At 36.1% G+C, this 19,070-nt stretch overlaps 1 protein-coding gene across 14 annotated transcripts in view; it reads left to right on the top strand.

Annotated features, from left to right (window-relative positions):
• The window catches only part of PCDH15 (protocadherin-related 15), a 1,021,780-nt gene that overhangs the window by 734,992 nt on the left and 267,718 nt on the right, over positions 1-19,070 (top strand). For all 14 annotated transcript variants that reach the window (XM_011938778.1, XM_011938777.1, XM_011938779.1 and 11 more), the window contains one exon: positions 9,994-10,087. In XM_011938778.1, coding sequence (XP_011794168.1) covers positions 9,994-10,087 — 94 coding nt within the window. The remainder of the gene's footprint in view (positions 1-9,993; positions 10,088-19,070) is intronic.

Here is a 19,070-nt window from a genome sequence, read left to right as displayed (position 1 = left end):
GGGAAGCCTCAGGAAACTTACTGTCATGATGGAAGGCAAATTGGGGAGTCAGCGCTTCACATGGCCTGAGTAGGAGGAAGAGAGAGGGAGGAGAAGTGCCACACACTTTTAAACAAGCAGATCTCCTAATGTCTATCAAAAGAGCAGCACCAATGGGAGTGGTGCTAAACCATTCATGACAAACTGCCCCCATGAGCCAATCACCTTCCAGCAGGTCCTATCGCCTACATTTGTGACAATTCGACAGGAGATTTGGGCAAGGACACAGATTGAAACCATATGAGTACCCTTTGGAGAATTGACCTTTTCTCCAAATGGCAAACAGAGTTACTGCATAAGTAAGCATTCTGCTCATATACAAGAGAAATGAAGACATACATCTACATAATAGTTTGCACAAAGAAAGTTCATAAAAGAAGTATTTATAATGGTACAAAAGTGGAAACAAGTCAAATATCCATCTGCAGATGAAGGAATAAACAAAATGTTGCCTATCTGTAATAATATAATATTACTCATCAGTGAAAGGTAATGAGGTACTGAAACATGCTACAACAGACATGAACTTTGAAGATATTATGCAAAGTGAAATAAGCCAGTCACAAAAAGAGTACATGTTATATTATTTCATCTGTATAAAATTTTCATAATAGGCACATCTATAAGACAAAAAGTTGATCAATGATTGCCTGAAAATGAGGAGTGGGAGAGAATGGAGAGTGACTGTTAATAGATACAGTGTTGAAAATGTTCTAAAATTGATTATGGTGATGATTGAACTACTCTGTGATTATGCTAAAAACCATTGAATTGTACCCTTTAAATTGGTGGATTTTATGATATCTGAATTAAAATGTTGATAAAGCTGTCAGCAAAAGAAAAAGACAACGATGAAGTTTTTCACCTTCTCTGGTAAGCAGGAAGCCCAGGTCTCTTAAGAATTTCCATTCCTGTTTTTCCCTTGATGCCAAGAGATTTTTCAATTGCTGATTGTGAAATCTAATAAGCTACTGGTTTTGCCAAATAAATTATCTAAATGCACTGCTTTCCTGTATCTCTAGTGCTCCTCTCATCTCTGCATTTGGAATGAAAAAGATAATGGCTGGGTTACAAAAGTTCTTAAAGGTGTAAATTATGTCAATGCAAAATCCTTTTAGTCTAAATTGACCATGATTCTTAATGTTAAAGCTCTTAGGTCAACCTGGACAGGTATCTCCTTAAGATGCAAACTGCTTCCAGGAAAGCTAAAGCAGAACATGTCCTTGTACTGGTTGTGTGATCCCTTTTGATGATCATTCTTGATTCAGGGTCCTGTACACTGGGACCATTGCCTTCTATCCTATGGTCACTTTGTTTCCACCACCTCATTGCTGTTATTCCCATTGATATTTACAGAGTAGCCTGAACCAGTAGAAATATATTTCAATGCATTTGAAATGGAGAACAGTAACTGACATTTCAACTGCCACCTTCTTTGAAACTTCTGAGATTCATGTTCAAAAATTTGTACCACCACTTCTCTATAACTTTCAAGGATTTGAACAATCCGGGTACTGCTATAGTTTGAATATTTGACACTCCAAACCTCATTTAGAAATTTGATCCCCCATGCTGGAGATGGAGCCTAATGGGATTTGTTTGGGTCATGAAGGCAAACCACTTATGAATGGCTTGTTACCAAAGGTAATGAATGAGTTCTTGCTTTATTAGTTCCTACAACAACTGGTTGTAAAAAAAAGAGCTTGGCAACACCCCTCTTCTCTTGCTTCCTTTCTCACCATATGATCTCTGCACATGGCCTTCACCTTTGGCCATGAGTGGAAGTACTCTCAGCCCCTCACCAGAAGCAGATGCTGGCAATATGCTTCTTGTACAGCCTGTAGAACTCTGAGACAAATATACTTATTTTCTTTATAAATTATCCAGCCGTAAGTATTCCTTTATAGCAACACAAATGGACTAAGAAAGGTACACTAAAAAAATAAGCAAAGTTCTACCTCATCAGATACTTCAATATGTGCAAATAATGTTTGGGTTATATTTTATATCATAAAGCAAAATGAAAAATATTTAAATGTCTATTGTATACTTTAAATACATTATTTTACGCTATAATGCAAATTATCCCAATAAGTATCATTATAATACCATTACTTTCCTTTTCTTTAATGAAATAAAAGTATGCCAAAGTTTTCTTGTATTTCTTTAAAAAAATTAGTAGTAATGAATAATCATCTTAATGTCAGTATGGGTTTACAAAGTACTGAATTACTATCATTTTAATAAATTGGCTTAGTCACACAGCCAAGAAAGAAACTGGGTCTTTAACGAAAAGACCTTGGTTTTTTAAAAATCACAAACATTGGTTATAAAAATCATTCAGTGCCATGTATTAAGTGGCCATATCTGTATGATTCTGTAATGCCCTGTTCCAGTATCTTTTCATAGTGTCTGTCTTGATGTGGCGTATGATTTAGCAAATATTCACTCAGCAGTCATCCACAAATAAGTACACATTTAAGTAAGATATATGAAAACTTCCCTTATAAATATGATGGCCTAATGTCATAGTTATTTATTAAGGGAGGTTGAGGAAATGCCATCTCTCAAGTATTTATGAGTTGTTATCTCTGAAGGATGGGATCTGTGATGCCAACACTTAAAATCAGTGCTAAACAAGATAATTTCAAAAATTATCTCCATCTCCAGTCCAAATTCTATTAAAATCATCAAAACCACAATGAGATACCATCTCACACCAGTTAGAATGACAATCATTAAAAAGTAGGAAGCAACAGGTGCTGGAGAGGATGTGGAAAAATATGAACACTTTTACACTGTTGGTGGGATTGTAAACTAGTTCAACCATTATGGAAAACAGTATGGTGATTCCTCAAGGATCTAGAACTAGAAGTCCCATATGACCCAGCCATCCCATTACTGGGTATATACCCAAAGGATTATAAATCATGCTGCTATAAAGACACATGTACACGTATGTTTATTGCGGCACTATTCACAATAGCAAAGACTTGGAATGAACCCAAATGTCCCTCAGTGACAGACTGGATTAAGAAAATGTGGCACATATACACCATGGAATACTATGCAGCCATAAAAAGGGATGAGTTTGTGTCCTTTGTAGGGACATGGATGCAGCTGGAGACCATCATTCTCAGCAAACTGTTACAAGAACAGAAAACCAAACACCGCATGTTCTCACTCATAGGTGGGAACTGAACAATGAGATCACTTGGACTCGGGAAGGGGAACATCACACACCAGGGCCTTTTATGAGGAGGGGGAGGGGGGAGGGATTGCATTGGGAGTTATACCTGATGTAAATGACAAGTTGATGGGTGCTGATGAGTTGATGGGTGCAGCACACCAGCATGGCACAAGTATACATATGTAACAAACCTGCACGTTGTGCACATGTACCCTAGAACTTAAAGTATAATAATAAAAAAATTTAAAAAAGAATAACTTTATAAATTTTTTTTTTTCTTCACTAGCATTTTAATGTTTTTCTTTGGTGATTAATTTGTTTTGACATTAAATGTAATGCTCAATTATGTTTTTCATAACAGTTTGAATTTTATGATTATGCTGAAGATTCATATATTAGAAAGATGATATTTATTTTATTCCCTGACAGCTCAGCTCTACTTTAAAAATATAAACCCAAATCAAACTACTCCTCACACTTCACTCTAGTACCTTAGTTCATGCCACCATCGTTTTTCCCCAAACTGCTATCAATACCCAGCTCCCTCTATAGTATGTTTTTGTTAATTGCTAATTGCTATTTAATGTGAAACACCATGTCAAACTTGAAACAACTATACATTTTAAAGTATACTCTAATCTCTCTTAATATCATTACAAAGCCTAAAACTCAGTGCCCAACAACGTAAATCTGTCAAAGGCTCAGATATTTGCAAGTGTAAATGTTCAGTCACAAGCAATAGAATTTTTAACAAAATTTTAATTAAGCAAAACCTATATATCATTAAATATGTGAGATAATCTTAGTTTATAATGATGCTGCATCAGTATTTCCTAATAAACAATGGAATTTTGAAAAACAGTTAGTTATAGAAGCAGGTTTTAAATTCAGTAGCTTGTTTTGTTTGGAAGTAGATATCCACTAGTACTTTCTATTTACATTGTTTAATTTTTTTAAGACTGGGTATTACTCTGTGACCCAGGCTAGTCTCAAACGTCTAGGCTTACGTGATCCTCCCACCTCAGTCTCCCAAGTAACTGGGAGTACAGGTGATTATTATTATTATTATTATTTTTTGAGATGGAGTCTCTTTCTGTTGCCCAGGTTGGAGGGCAGTGATGCGGTCTCGGCTTACTGCAACCTCCGCCTCCTGGGTTCAAGCGATTCTCCTCCCTCAGCCTCCCAAGTAGCTGGGACTACAGGAGTCTGCCACCACGCCTGGCAGATTTTTTGTATTTTTAGTAGAAATGAGATTTCACTTTCCCATTTGACAGAAGGGAAAACTGATGGCACAGAGCTTTCAAATATGCTGCCCAAGGAACCTGTAATCCCAGCTGCTCAGGAGGCTGAGGCAAGAGAATCACCTGAACCCGGGAGGTGGAGGTTGCAGTGAGCCTAGATCATGCCACTGCCTTATAGCCTGGTCAAAAGAGTGAGACTTCATCTCAAAAAAATTTAAAAAGTGGACATAAAAAAACGAAAAGAGATGGAGTTTCACTGTGTTAGCCAGGATGCTCTCCATCTCCTGACCTTGTGATCTGCTCACCACAGCTACCCAAAGTGCTAGAATTACAAGCGTGAGCCCCTGCATCTGGCCAAATTTTCAAATTATTTTTGAACAGCATTTTTATGGTTAGGCAAACCCTATTTTCTAAAAGAATTTGAGTATGCCAAGCAAAATATGTTTCAGGAACGTAGCCCAAAAGCTTGGTGATGGAAAATTCTCTGCAATATAATTTATATAATTGAGGCAAAATTCACATAGCATAAAATTAACCATTTTAAAGTGAACAATTCAGTGGTGTTTAGGAGATTCAGAACTCATGCAGCTACCAACTCTGTCTAGTTCTAAAACAGTTTCATCACTCCAAATAGAAATCTGAATCCATTTAGGAGTTACTCCCTATTCCTTATTTCCCTTAGCCCCTGGCAACCACCAATCTGTGTGCTGGCTTCAAGGTACCTACTTTGGATATTCTACACAAATGGAATCATACAAAATGTGACTATTTGCGTCTAGCATCTTTTTTGTAGCATAATGTTTCCAAGATTCATCTGTATTGCAACATGTGTAAGTAGGTCACTACTTTTCATGGCTACATAATATTCCATTGCATGCATATACAATAATTTGTTTACCTATTCATAAATTGACAGACATTTAAGCTGTTTTTCTACCTTTCAGTGTTACAAATACTGCTGCTGTGAACATATACATACATGTATTTAAGTACCTGTGTTCAGCTTTTTAAAGTATATACACAAGAGATATGCTGGGGAATAGCGTAATTATGTGTTTTTAACCATTTGAGGAACTGTCAAGTGTTTTCCACAGTGATTGAAGCATTTTATATTCCCATCAGAAATATATGAGGATTCCGATTTATTCACATTTTTGCCAGCACTTATTTTCTTTTTTTGTTGTTGTTAGTAGTGGGGGTTTGTTTCTTTTTAAAAAATATAATTATCATAGTGAGTGTGAAGTGATACTTCGTTGTGGGTTTTCATTTGCGTAAGATGACATATTTTCATATGCTTTTTGATTGTGTATCTTCTATATCTTCTTTGGAAAAAACATGTATTTGAGTCTTTTGCCTTTTTTTAAAATGGGATTTCTTTTTGATGTTAAGTTATGCAATACTTTATTTATTCTGGAAATAAGACTCTTACCCAGATATGTGATTTGTAAGTATTTTCGCCAGTTATATATGTGTTTTTTTTTTTTAACTTTCTCGATAATGTTCCTTGATGCACAAAAGGTTTTTTTGTTTTGTTTTGTTTTGTTTTTATTTATTTATCTTTATTTTGACAAAGTTCAGTATCTCTATTTTTTCCTCTGCTTCCTGTGCATCTGGTGTCACATCTAAGAACCCATGGCCAAACCCAAGATTATAAATATTTACCTCTAGTTTTTATCTAAGCGTTGTTTACAGGTTTCAATTCTTGTGTTTAGAAAAACCATTGATCCATTTTGAGTTAATAGTTGTGTATGAAGTGAAGTAGTCTAACTTAATTCTTTCACATATAGATTTCCTTTTGTTCCAGTGCCACTTGTTGACAAGACTATTCTTTCTTATTGAATAATCTTGGCATTCTTGTTGAAAATCAATTGACTGTAGATGTATGGGTGTATTTATGAATTCTCAATTATATTTATTGCTCTGTATTCCTCAGTACACTTTTGAGTGCCTGACTGTTCCATGCAACTATTTACCCAGACTTTCCTGGCAAGTTTTTGGCACTCTATTGTATGCCTCAAGTGGTTGTGGGTTATCCCCTGCCTACCATTCTTTGGAATGCCCACTGCTTTTCTGCCTTGAGTGATTTCCAAGTTTGATGAAACAAGGATAAGTACCATGTGTCACTCCTTCATGCAGTCTCCAGACAGATTAGAATAGACCCCCACATTCTTTGTGAATAAGGATAGCTCTGCTCCCTCCAGAAACAAAGACCATGGTGCCACACTGGGAATGTTCACTGGTGTTTTCAAGGCCGCTCTGAGCCAGTGAGATGGTAGGATAAAGACAAGTCAAAATGCCACAGAGTTCTTATACCAGATTTGATCTACCTTTTTTTTTAAAGAAATTCTGCCTTCATCCAGTTGCTATAAACCTGTGACTGTTTTCCAGAGTTTTGTCAAATTTGCTTTTTAAGGTCCCTGCTTAATTGTGATCTTTTGATGTGATTTTTTGATTTCTTGGAGCTGTCTTCTCCATTTCTGCTGCCATCACTCCTGGGAAATGTATTTTCAATCCTATATAATTTAAGTAGCAGTATTATTGATGCTTTATCAATTGAAGAAGGTTATATATTTTTAATATGTGAACTTATAAGGTATATTGCATTACTAAATGTACCCCAATGTATCCTGGCCTGATAGCCTCTATCTAGCTGGTAATAAGACGTTTTGTGAGCTATTTCTCAGATTTAATAAAAGGATGCACATGTATACCCACAAACTAATATTTCAGCTATGAGTCCCAAAATGCACTGCCTGTTTTTCTCCCCTTCTGCATTGCCCAAATATACCACATAACTGCCTACAACATTGAGTCATAAGGCCTGCATATTACATAAAAACTACCTCCATAATAATCACCAGAAAATACACAGTTATCTGTTTGTGTTTATAGTATTTTTGGAATAATATATATAGTATTATATATTCTAAATAGTATATATAGAGTATATATAGAGTGTGTCTGTGTGTGTGTGTGTGTGTGTGTATTCCAAATACTGTGTACAATTGGGAGGTGATGTAGATTATTTATAAGAAACCATTTCTTGTCTCAAAGAATTCTGAACATGCTAAGGAATAATGGATCTTTTCTCTTGACATAATCAAAAACGAGATAGATATTGTTCGTCCTGGAATGAATTAAGCAAAGTTTTGTTATGTTTTGTTTCCTGGAAGGTAGTAAATCAACTCAGTTATCACAGACAGTTTTGTAATTCATCGTAAATATACAATATACATTTTAGTAATTTTCTAATTTAATGTACAATGAGGAATATAGAGAATTAACTGAGAAAGAAACAAAATGAAAATGGTAACTCAATTTTCTTTCTTTCTCTTATTATACTAGGGCTAGGTTTTCAGATTTCCTGTTTCTTAAGATACTTGTGAATAAGCCTCAGAAGAAATACATGTCTAACTTTTCTCATTTAATGTCATTTAAAAATGGGATTATCTGGACCCTCTATAGTGTAGGAAGCTGGTCCAAACTTAATTGTTGTGAACATGCTCTGGGAACTGGTTTTCAATTATTTTGACAAAGCATTTATAAAATGTACAGGAAGCAAAAAAAAAAAAGCTGTTTTTCATGGGCATGCCATATGTTCAGAACTTTTCTTTCTTTTTTATTTTTATTTTTTATTTTTTGAGGCAGAGTGTCGCTCTGTCGCCCGGACTGGAGTGCAGTGGCCAGATCTCAGCTCACTGCAAGCTCCGCCTCCTGGGTTTACGCCATTCTCCTGCCTCCGCCTCCCGAGTAGCTGGGACTACAGGCGCCCGCCACCTCGCCCGGCTAGTTTTTGTATTTTTAGTAGAGACGGGGTTTCACCGTGTTAGCCAGGATGGTCTGGATCTCCTGACCTCGTGATCCGCCCGTCTCGGCCTTCCAAAGTGCTGGGATTACAGGCTTGAGCCACCGCGCCCGGCCCAGAACTGTTCAAAAAATCCATGTCAACCATCACAACATAATAAACAAATGGAGTAACTGTGATTCTTATTTTGATTCATTGGCTTTGACTCTCTGTACTCAACTACCATATGTGATATGAATTGTTTAAATTTCCTTTACAATAAAAGTACTTACCTTAAAAATACTTATTCATCAGAAATAATTTATATTTTGGAGTTAATAATTTTTTTTTAATTTTTTTTTTTTTTTTTGAGATGGAGTCTCACTCTGTTGCCCAGGCTGGAGTGCAGTGGCACGATCTCAGCTCACTGCAAGCTCTGCCTCCCGGGTTCATGCCATTCTGCTGTCTCAGCCTCCTGAGTAGCTGGAACTACAGGCACCCGCCACCACGCCCAGCTTTTTTTTTTTTTTTTTTTTGTATTTTTAGTAGAGATGGGGTTTCACTGTGTTAGCCAGTATGGTCTCAATCTCCTGACCTCACGATCCACCCACCTTGGCCTTCCATAGTGCTGGGATTACAGGTGTGAGCGACCACGCCTGGCTGGACTTGATAAATATTTTAATGTCTCATTATATTCAGATAAACTCTCCTACACAGTGGATGCTTGTTAGGCTCAATTAAAATGTGTACAATATCAGATTGTAAAATCTAAGAAATAAATATAGAACCTACAGTAGAGAGCCATACAAATAGCCAAACTGTTATAAAGTACATGGGTGAATAAAGTCTTAAATATTTGGAAACATTTATTCTGAACAGTGAAAAGGTAAGGAATAAGCATTAAAAATATTCTAAGTGCAATGATTTTCCCAAGTGCTGTTAATCTCCCATTATACATCAGTTAAATTAAGAAACAGCTAAATTTCCAAAGAGTAACAAAATACTAAAATTGTTAGTGTAGCCACGAAAGGGGTTTTAAACAAATTATAAAATGAGAACATGAATACTAATGCAGTTTTCTTAAAAATTGTAAAATATGCAGAATGAGTCTTCTTCTGAAACAATAATATATTTAAATGTGGTTATAATAAAGTAAAAAAGAAACATTACAAAAAACATAATTTCTGTAATTTACAAAATTATATTTTCTAATTTTGTACAAAGGACCTCTGTTATTTTAAAATTAAGAAAAAAGAAAAACTTTTTTCTATAGAGTTTTTCAGAGATAAAATTTAGATGGGTTTTTGCGTTTTCATAATAAACATATATATGATGTAAATTGGGAGGTGATATAGATTGGTTATAAGAAATCATTCCTTGTCTCAAAGAATTTTGAGACTGATAAGGAATAATGAAGTCTTTTCTCTTGAAATAATCAAAAACAAGATAGATACTGTTCTTCCTGGAATGAAATAAGCACAGTTTTGTTGTGTTTTGTTTCCTAGAAGGTAGGAAATCAGTTCAGTGTCAGTTTCATGGATACTGCTAAGAAATTTGACAGCCTTAAAAACCATTTTGAATTTTCAGGATGAATGGTAGTATTATATATCTAAAATACTCCAACTATGATTACTGAGAGGGGAAAAAAAGCTATCAAAAGTAATTTGCTATACTAAGAAGACTCTCCTTGTGACATAATATCTCTTTTTGTCTTATTTGTTTGTTTGTTTTGTCACTAGCACGGGGATTCTAACCTTAGGGAAAGCACTGGACAGGGAAAGCACTGATCGCTACATTCTGATCATCACAGCTTCAGATAGCAGGCCAGATGGGGTGAGTATGCTCCCTGGGGAATGGTTTTAAAAATAGTATTAAGGCAACTGAGAGAATCTTAAACAGTTTATTACATACATGAATTAATGCTTTTCACCTGGAGCAACTTCTTATAATTACTAGAAGTGGTGCTCTTTTCTTCAACAGGCTATTTATACATGCACCTATACGCTGAATTTGTTAATGTGCTGCAAGCTTTGACTTGACAGAGCAGATACTTGAGATCAGCATTCTCACCTAACTTGTAGGGAAAATGAAATCTACTTTATTCTAACAGGTATTCCATTGTGTCTGTCATTTGCACTGCACCATGAAATGTGTTCTGGCAATTTATTATGTTGGAACCTGTTTCACTTAGCATCATTTTTTTAAGGGTCAGGGAGGAAGAGTGGATTTTGTGCATAAATATCTTTAAGCACTTAGGAAAGTGATTTGCTTGATTCCACAGGCATTTGTAAGTAGCAGTAAGAGTCCTAAGTAATTTTTGGTTATCTAAGTAATTTAAATGGGCTTATAATTTGAAAGAAGATAAATTCTATTTCCTTTGGACCTAAAACTCACTTTTAAAAGTAAAAAAAAAAAAAAAAAAAAAAAATTGTTAGACATTCTGAACTGCTTTAAAATCACTTGTCTGTATTATTTGAACTATCTCATCCACAACCACCAGCATCCCGCTTTCTATGTATTGTAATATTACCTTTGTTAATAATTATTCTCACCATTTCTACGCCATGTGTTAGGTGATCCTTTTTTTTTTTTTTTTTAATCAGGTGTTTATGTGTCAACTCAGTGCTGTTGTCTAGAAAAAATTTCAAACCCATTACAGATTGATAAGCAAGGCTCACTCAATTTAAATATCAGCATAATTTCTGGTTCCTTGAAATTATTTCTTTAATCTATATAATACATTGGCTGACAGTATACAATAATGCACTCTTCGCATTTATTTTAGGAGGATTTCTGAGATTTTATTACAATAAAAAATATAAAATTGATACCTGAATAGTTTTCTCATCTTAACTAAAAGTGAGATAAATAGAAATAATTAAATTTGGTAATTGCAATCTGTCCATAGTAAGCTATTTAACATTTTTGATACATTACATAAATAAACATATATATACATATAATAAAATATACAGAACAGTTTTAGGAAACAGTGAGGATAATAGCAGGTACTAATATGATAGAAAAGTAAATAAAACCTGTGGTTAATTTTTATATAGGCAATGCACTTAATTATTATTTTTATTTTTTGAGATGAAATTTCACTCTTGTTGCCCAGGCTGGAGAGCAATGGAGACATCTTGGCTCACTGCAACCTCTACTTGCCGGGTTCAAGCGATTCTCCTGCCTCAGCCTCCCGAGTAGCTGGGATTATAGGCAGGTGCCACCACGCCTGGCTAACTTTTGTATTTTTAGTAGAGACAGGGTTTCACCACATTGGCCAGGCTGGTCTCGAACTCCTGACCTAAGATGATCCACCCCTCCACTTGGCCTCCCAAAGTGCTGGGGTTACAGGCATGAGCTGCTGCACCCAGCCTGTCCTAAATTATTATAGTATGTCTGTGTCAGATGTGTATGAAGAAGTCAGTGAGAGTTTCTAGAGGAAGTAATTGAAGAACTTGACTTATGATGAAAGTTTAGAGGGTAACTCAGCTAGGCAATAAGTGAGAGAAAATATTCTAAGGAGGAGAAGGAGAAATTATTTGGCATAGAGTAAGAGGTATAATTACAGTGAAGTGAAATTAAGAAAGAGCATTCAGGTCAACCATTAGAATAGGAAAAAAATGAAAGAATAATACGTAGCTTTGAAATATGTCACATTATAGATCAGAAACTAATGGCAGTAATATTAGCTAGAACATTTTAAGCCTGTTCTTAAAATTTCTTAGACAAGGAAACAGATGGAAGGAAAATAGTCACAATCTACTAATAATACTTTTGCCTACTTAAAACCAAAAGAAGTTCTGGTTAAAATTAGCAGTTTTGTTCTCTCTAGTTCATTGTTCAATAATTTATTTGTATATTTTAATTCTCCTTGAACAGGACACTTAGCATTTCTAGGTCCTCATTCTAACATTCTTATAATCACTCAGGTTTCATTTCCCTTGAAAATTCTGATTTTTTTGTAGTCCCAGCTACTCAGGAGACTGAGGCAGGAGAATGGCATGAACCTGGGAGGTGGAGCTTGCAGTGAGCCCAGATTGAGCCACTGCACTCCAGCCTGGGTGACAGAGCGAAACTCTGACTAAAAAAAAAAAAAAAAAAATTCTGATTTTTTGAGTAAATTTTGTGTTCATTTCTAAAGTTTTAATGAGAATATCAGTAGAGTATAAAGCACTTAGATTTCAAACAAAAGTTTATTCACTTAATTTCATCATTTATATAATTTTAGGGATATACTTATATGTAGGCATACACAGTGGGATCTTGAAGAAAAAAATGATTATATAAAAATAATATTCTCATGTCTTAATAGCACTTTTCTTATCTCAATAGTAATTACAGTAAAATTAATCTTTTAAACTTAAGAATCATGTGATTTAAAACAGATATTTGATAAACACAGACAGATGGATGGAATTTATTTAAATCAAAATGGTGACAAGCAATTTGTGTGAAACAAATTGCCAGGATGAGTTTGAAAATTTTATCATGAGAATACGCTTTTTCTACCACCTCACAATGGGCATGAGGGAGATAGGAGGTCACATTCTATTGGTCATTGTGAGCTTATTTGTAGACAGTATGGAGAAAGTTTGATTTGACTTTCTTTTTCTAAGTTTACTTTGTTAATGATAATTGAAAAATCTGTATAACTTGCATATCTCATGTAATTTTTTTTTTTAGCTATCAGGGTACAGATAAAACTATACTTTTTAGATTCTAATTTTTTTGAAGATTCAGACCAAGGTGTCTGCTTTTACCATTTATATTCAACATAGTATCAGAGGTCCTCACCAGAGCTATTAGGCAAATAAAGAAAGAGAGAAAGAGAGAGAGAGAGAGAAAGATCTAATTTGAAAAGGAAGAAGTAAAATTATCTCTGTTTAGAGGTGATATGAGTTTGCATATAGAAAACTTTAATGACTCTATACACACATGTTTCTTGTTTGCACACATGTACACAAATGTTGGAACTAAGAAATTTTGCAAAGTATCAGAATAAAAAATCAGCACACAAAATCATTTGCATTTTCATAGATTGAAAATGAATGAGTTAAAACTATTAAGAAAACAATTTAATTTATAATAGCATTAAAAAGAATAAAATACTCAAGAATTAACTTAACCAGGGAGATCAAAGACTTGTATAATGAAAACTACCAAACATTTTTGAAATAAATTAAATATAACTAAATTGAAATATATCCCATGTTCATGGATGGGAAGACTTAATATTGTTAAAATGTTAATACTCTCCTAAGCAATCTACAGATTTACTGCAATTTCTATTAAAATCCCAATGATGCTATTTGTAGAATTTTTTTTTTTTAAATCAAACTTATTCTAAAACTTATCCTTAAAATTTCAAGGGATCCCAGATAGCCAAAAAGAAAAGTAAATAACAAAGCCGGAGAACTTGTACTTCCTGATTTCAAACTTACTACAAAGCTATAGTACTCAAAACAGAGTAGTACTAGCATAAAAACAGAAATACAGGCCAATGTAATTTCATAGAGAATCCCAAAAATAAACATTAACTTAATTGGTCAAATAATTTTTAAGATGGGTGCCATGATAATTCTACATGCAAACTAATGCAGTTGGACCCTTATGTAACATCATATGCAAAAACAAACTCAAAAGTAATTCATTACCTAAAATGAAAACTGAGTCTATAGAACTCTTAGAAGAAAACATAGGGCAAAAGCTTCATTACATTGGATTTGTCAGGGATTTATTGGCTATGACCCCAAAGACACAGATAACGACAACAAAAAATAGACAAATTGGAATAGGAAGAGCTCCAGCCTCCAGCTCCCAGTGTGAACAACACAGAAGATGGGTGATTTCTGCATTTTCAACTGGGGTGCCGGGTTCCTCTCACTGGGGCATGTCAGACAGTGGGTTCAGGACAGTAAGTGCAGCCCACCAAGTGAGAGCCAAAGCAGAGCGAGCCATTGCCTCACCTTGGAAGCTCAAGGGGGAAGGGAATTCCCTTTCCTAGCCAAGGGAAACTGAGACACACAACACCTGGAAAATCAGATCACTCCCACCCTAATACTGCACTTTACAAAGGGTCATAGCAAACGGCACACCAGGAGATTATATCCCACGCCTGACTTGGAGGGTCCCATGCCCACGGAGCCTCCCTCATTGCTAGCACAGCAGTCTGAGATCTAACTGCAAGGCAGCAGCGAGGCTGCGGGAGGGGTGCCCACCATTGCTGAGGCTTGAGTAGGTAAACAAAGCAGAAGGGAAGCTCAAACTGGGTGGAGTCCACTGCAGCTCAAGGAGGCCTGCCCTTCTCTGTAGACTCCACCTCTGGCGACAGAGTATAGCCAAACTAAAGGCGTCAGAAACCTCTGTAGATTTAAATGTCCCCGTCTGACAGCTTTGAAGAGAGTAGTGGTTCTCCCAGCACAGTGTATGAGATCTGAGAACGGACAGAATGCCTGCTCAAGTGGGTCCCTGACCCCCAAGTAGCCTAACTGGGAGACACTCCCCCCAGGGGCAGACTGACACCTCACACCCCACACAGCCAGGTGCCGCTCTGAGACGAAGCTTCCAGAGGAACAATCAGGCAGCAACATTTACTGTTCAGCAATATTCATTCTTCTGCAGCCTCCACTGATGATACCCAGGCAGCACGGTCTGGAGTGAACCTCCAGCAAACTCTAAGAGACCTGCAGCTGAGGGTCCTGAATGTTAGAAAGAAAACTAACAAACAGAAAGGACATCCACACCAAAACACTATCTGTAGGTCACCATCATCAAAGACCAAAGGTACATAAAACCACAAAGATGGGGGAAAAAAAAGAGCAGAAAAGCTGAAAATTCTAAAAATCAGAGCGCCTCTCCCCCTCCAAAGGAACGCAGCTCCTTGCCAGCAATAGAATAAAGCTGGATGGAGAATGATTTTGACTAATTGAGAGAAGAAGACTTCAGATGATCAGACTTCTCAGAGCTAAAGGAGGAAGTTTGAACCCATTGAAAATAAGCTAAAATCCTTGAAAAAAGATTTGATGAATGGCTAACTAGAATAACCAATGTAGAGAAGTCCTTAAATGACCTGATAGAGCTGAAAACCATGGCATGAGAACTACGTGACAAATGCACAAGCTTCAGTAACCAATTAAATCAACTGGAAGAAAGAGTATCAGTGATTGAAGATCAAATGAAGTGAGAAGAGAAGTTTAGGGAAAAAAAAAAGATTAAAAAGAAAAGAACAAAGGCTCCAAGAAATATGGGATTATGTGAAAAGACCAAATCTACGTCTGATTGGTGTACCTGAAAGTGATGGGGAGAATGGAAACAAGTTGGAAAACATTCTGCAGGATATTATGCAGGAGAACTTCCCCAACCTAGCAAGGCAGGCCAACATTCAAATTCAGGCAATACAGAGAATGCCATAAAGATACTCCTCGAGAAGAGCAACTCCAAGACACATAATTGTGAGATTCACCAAAGTTGAAATGAAGGAAAAAATGTTAAGGGCAGTCAGAGAGAAAGGTCGCATTACCAGTCAGACTAACAGCGGATCTCTTGGCAGAAACTCTACAAGCCAGAGAGAGTGGGGGCCAATATTCACCATTCTTAAAGAAAAGAATTTTCAACCCAGAATTTCATATCCAGCCAAACTAATTTCCATAAGTGAAGGAGAAATAAAATCCTTTACAGACAAGCAAGTGCTGAGAGATTTTGTCACCACCAGGCCAGACCTAGAAGAGCTCCTGAAGGAAGCACCAAACATGGAAAGGAACAACTGGTACCAGCCACTGCAAAAACATGCCAAAATGTAAAGACCATCAATGCTAGGAAGAAATTGCATCAGCTAATGAGCAAAATAACCAGCTAACATTATAATGACAGAATCTAGTTCACACATAACAATGTTAACCTTAAATGTAAATGGACTAAATGGTCCAATTAAAAGACACAGATTAGCAAATTAGATAAAGAGTCAAGACCCATCAGTTTGCTGTATTCAAGAGACCTATCTCACATACAGAGACACACATAGGCTCAAAATAAAGGGATGGAGGAAGGTCTATTAAGCAAATGGAAAACAAAAAAAGGCAGGTGTTGCAATCCTAGTGTCTGCTAGAACAGACTTTAAACCAACAAAGATCAAAAGAGACAAAGAAGACCATTACATAATGGTAAAGGGATCAATTCAACAAGAAGAGCTAACTATCCTAAATATATATGCACCCAATACAGGGGCACCCAGATTCATAAAGCAAGTCCTTAGAGACTTACAAAGAGACTTAAACTCCCACACAATAATAATGGGAGAATTTAACACCCCACTTTCAACATCACACAGAACAGCAAGACAGAAAGTTAACAAGGATATCCAGGAATTGAACTCAGCTCTGCACCAAGCAGACCTAATAGACATGTATGGAACTCTCCACCCCAAATCAACAGAAAATACATTCTTCTAAGCACCATATCGCACTTATTCCAAAATTGACCACATAGTTGGAAGTAAAGCACTCCTCAGCAAATGTGAAAGAACATAAATTATAACAAACTGTCTCTCAGACAGTGCAATCAAACTAGAACTCAGGAATAAGAAACTCAATCAAAACCACTCAACTACACGGAAACTGAACAACCTGCTCCTGAATGACTACTGGGTACATAATGAAATGAAGGCAGAAATAAAGATGTTCTTTGAAAACAATGAGAACAAAGATAACAACATACCAGAATCTCTGAGACACATTTAAAGCAGTGTGTAAAGGGAAATTTATAGCACTAAATGCCCACAAGAGAAAGCAGGAAAGATCTAAAATTGACACCCTAACATCACAATTAAAAGAACTAGAGAAGCAAGAGCAAACACATTCAAAAGCTAGCAGAAGGCAAGAAATAACTAAGATCAGAGCAGAACTGAAGGAGATAGAGACACAAAAACCCTTCAAAACATCAATGAATCCAGGAGCTAGTTTTTCAAAAAGATCAACAAAATTGATGGACCACTAGCAAGACTAATAAAGAAGAAAAAAGAGAAGAATCAAATAGACACAGTAAAAAATGATAAAGGGAATATCACCACTGACCCCACAGAAATACAAACTACCATCAGATAATACTATAAACACCCTTACACAAATAAACTAGAAAACCTAGAAGAAATCGATAAATTCCTGGACACATAAACTCTCCCAAGACTATACTAGGAAGAAGTTGAATCCCTGAATAGACCAATAACAGACTCTGAAATTGAGGCAATAATTAATAGCCTATCAACCAAAAAAAGTCCAGGATCAGATGGATTCACAGTCGAATTCTACCAGAGGTAAAAGGAGGAGCTGGTAGAATTCCTTTTGAAACTATTCCAATCAATAGAAAAGAGGGAATCCTCCCTAACTCATTTTATGAGGTCAACATCATCCTGATGCCAAAGCCTGGCAGAGACACATCAAAAAAAGAGAATTTTAGACCAATATCCCTGATGAACATCGATGCAAAAATCCTCAATCAAATACTGGCAAACCAAATCCAGCAGCACATCAAGAAGCTTATCCACCATTATCAAGTGGGCTTCATCCCTGGGATGCAAGGCTGGTTCAACATACACAAATCAATAAACGTAATCCAGCATATAAACAGAACCAAGGACAAAAACCACATGTTTGTGTCAATAGATGCAGAAAGAAAATTCAACAGCCCTTCATGCTAAAAACGCTCAATAAATTCAGTATTGATGGGACGTATCTCAAAATAATAAGAGCTATTTATGACAGACCCAATGTCATACTGAATGGGCAAAAACTGGAAGCATTCCCCTTTAAAACTGGCACAAGACAAGGATGCCTTCTCTCACCAGTCCTATTCAACATAGTGTTGGAAGTTCTGGCCAGGGCAATCAGGCAGGAGAAAGAAATAAAGGGTATTCAATTAGGAAAAGAGGAAGTCAAATTGTCCCTGTTTGCAGATGACATGATTGTATGACATGATTGTAACCCCATCATCTCAGCCCAAAATCTCCTTAAGCTGATAAACAACTTCAGCAAAGTCTCTGGATACAAAATCAATGTGCAAAAATCAAAAGCATTCTTTCAATAACATTCAATAACAGATAGAGAGCCAAATCATGAGTGAACTCCCATTCACAATACCATCAAAGAGAATAAAATACCTAGGAATCCAACTTAAAGGGATATGAAGGACCTCTTCAAGGAGAACTACAAACCACTGCTCAGTGAAATAAAAGACAACACAAACAAATCGAAGAACATTCCATGCTCATAGATAGGAAGAATCAATATCGTGAAAATGGTCATACTGCCCAATGTAATATATAGATTCAATGCCATCCCCATTAAGCTACGAATAATTTTCTTCACAGAATTGGAAAAAACTGCTTTAAAGTTCATATGGAACCAAAAAAGACCCCACATTGCCAAGACAATCCTAAGCCAAAATAACAAAGCTGGAGGCATTACACTGCCTGACTTCAAACTATACTACAAGCCTACAGTAAACAACACAGCATGGTACTGGTACCAAAACAGAGATATAGACCAATGGAACAGAACAGAGCCGTCAGAAGTAATATCACACATCTACAACCATCTGATCTTTGATAAAACTGATAAATACAAGAAATGGAGAAAGGATTCCCTATTTAATAAATGATGCTGGGAAAACTGGCTAGCCACATGTAGAAAGCTGAAATTGGATCCCTTCCTTACACCTTATACAAAAATTAATTTAAGATGGATTAGAGACTTAAATGTTAGACCTAAAACCATAAAAACCCTAGAAGAAAACCTAGGCAATACCATTCAGGACATAGGCA

The sequence above is a fragment of the Colobus angolensis genome, unplaced genomic scaffold, assembly GCF_000951035.1.
Source record: "Colobus angolensis palliatus isolate OR3802 unplaced genomic scaffold, Cang.pa_1.0 Scaffold177, whole genome shotgun sequence".
NCBI classification, from domain to species: Eukaryota; Metazoa; Chordata; class Mammalia; order Primates; family Cercopithecidae; genus Colobus; species Colobus angolensis.
Note: the sequence above shows the minus strand (reverse complement) of the source record. Positions and strands in the feature narration are given on the sequence as shown.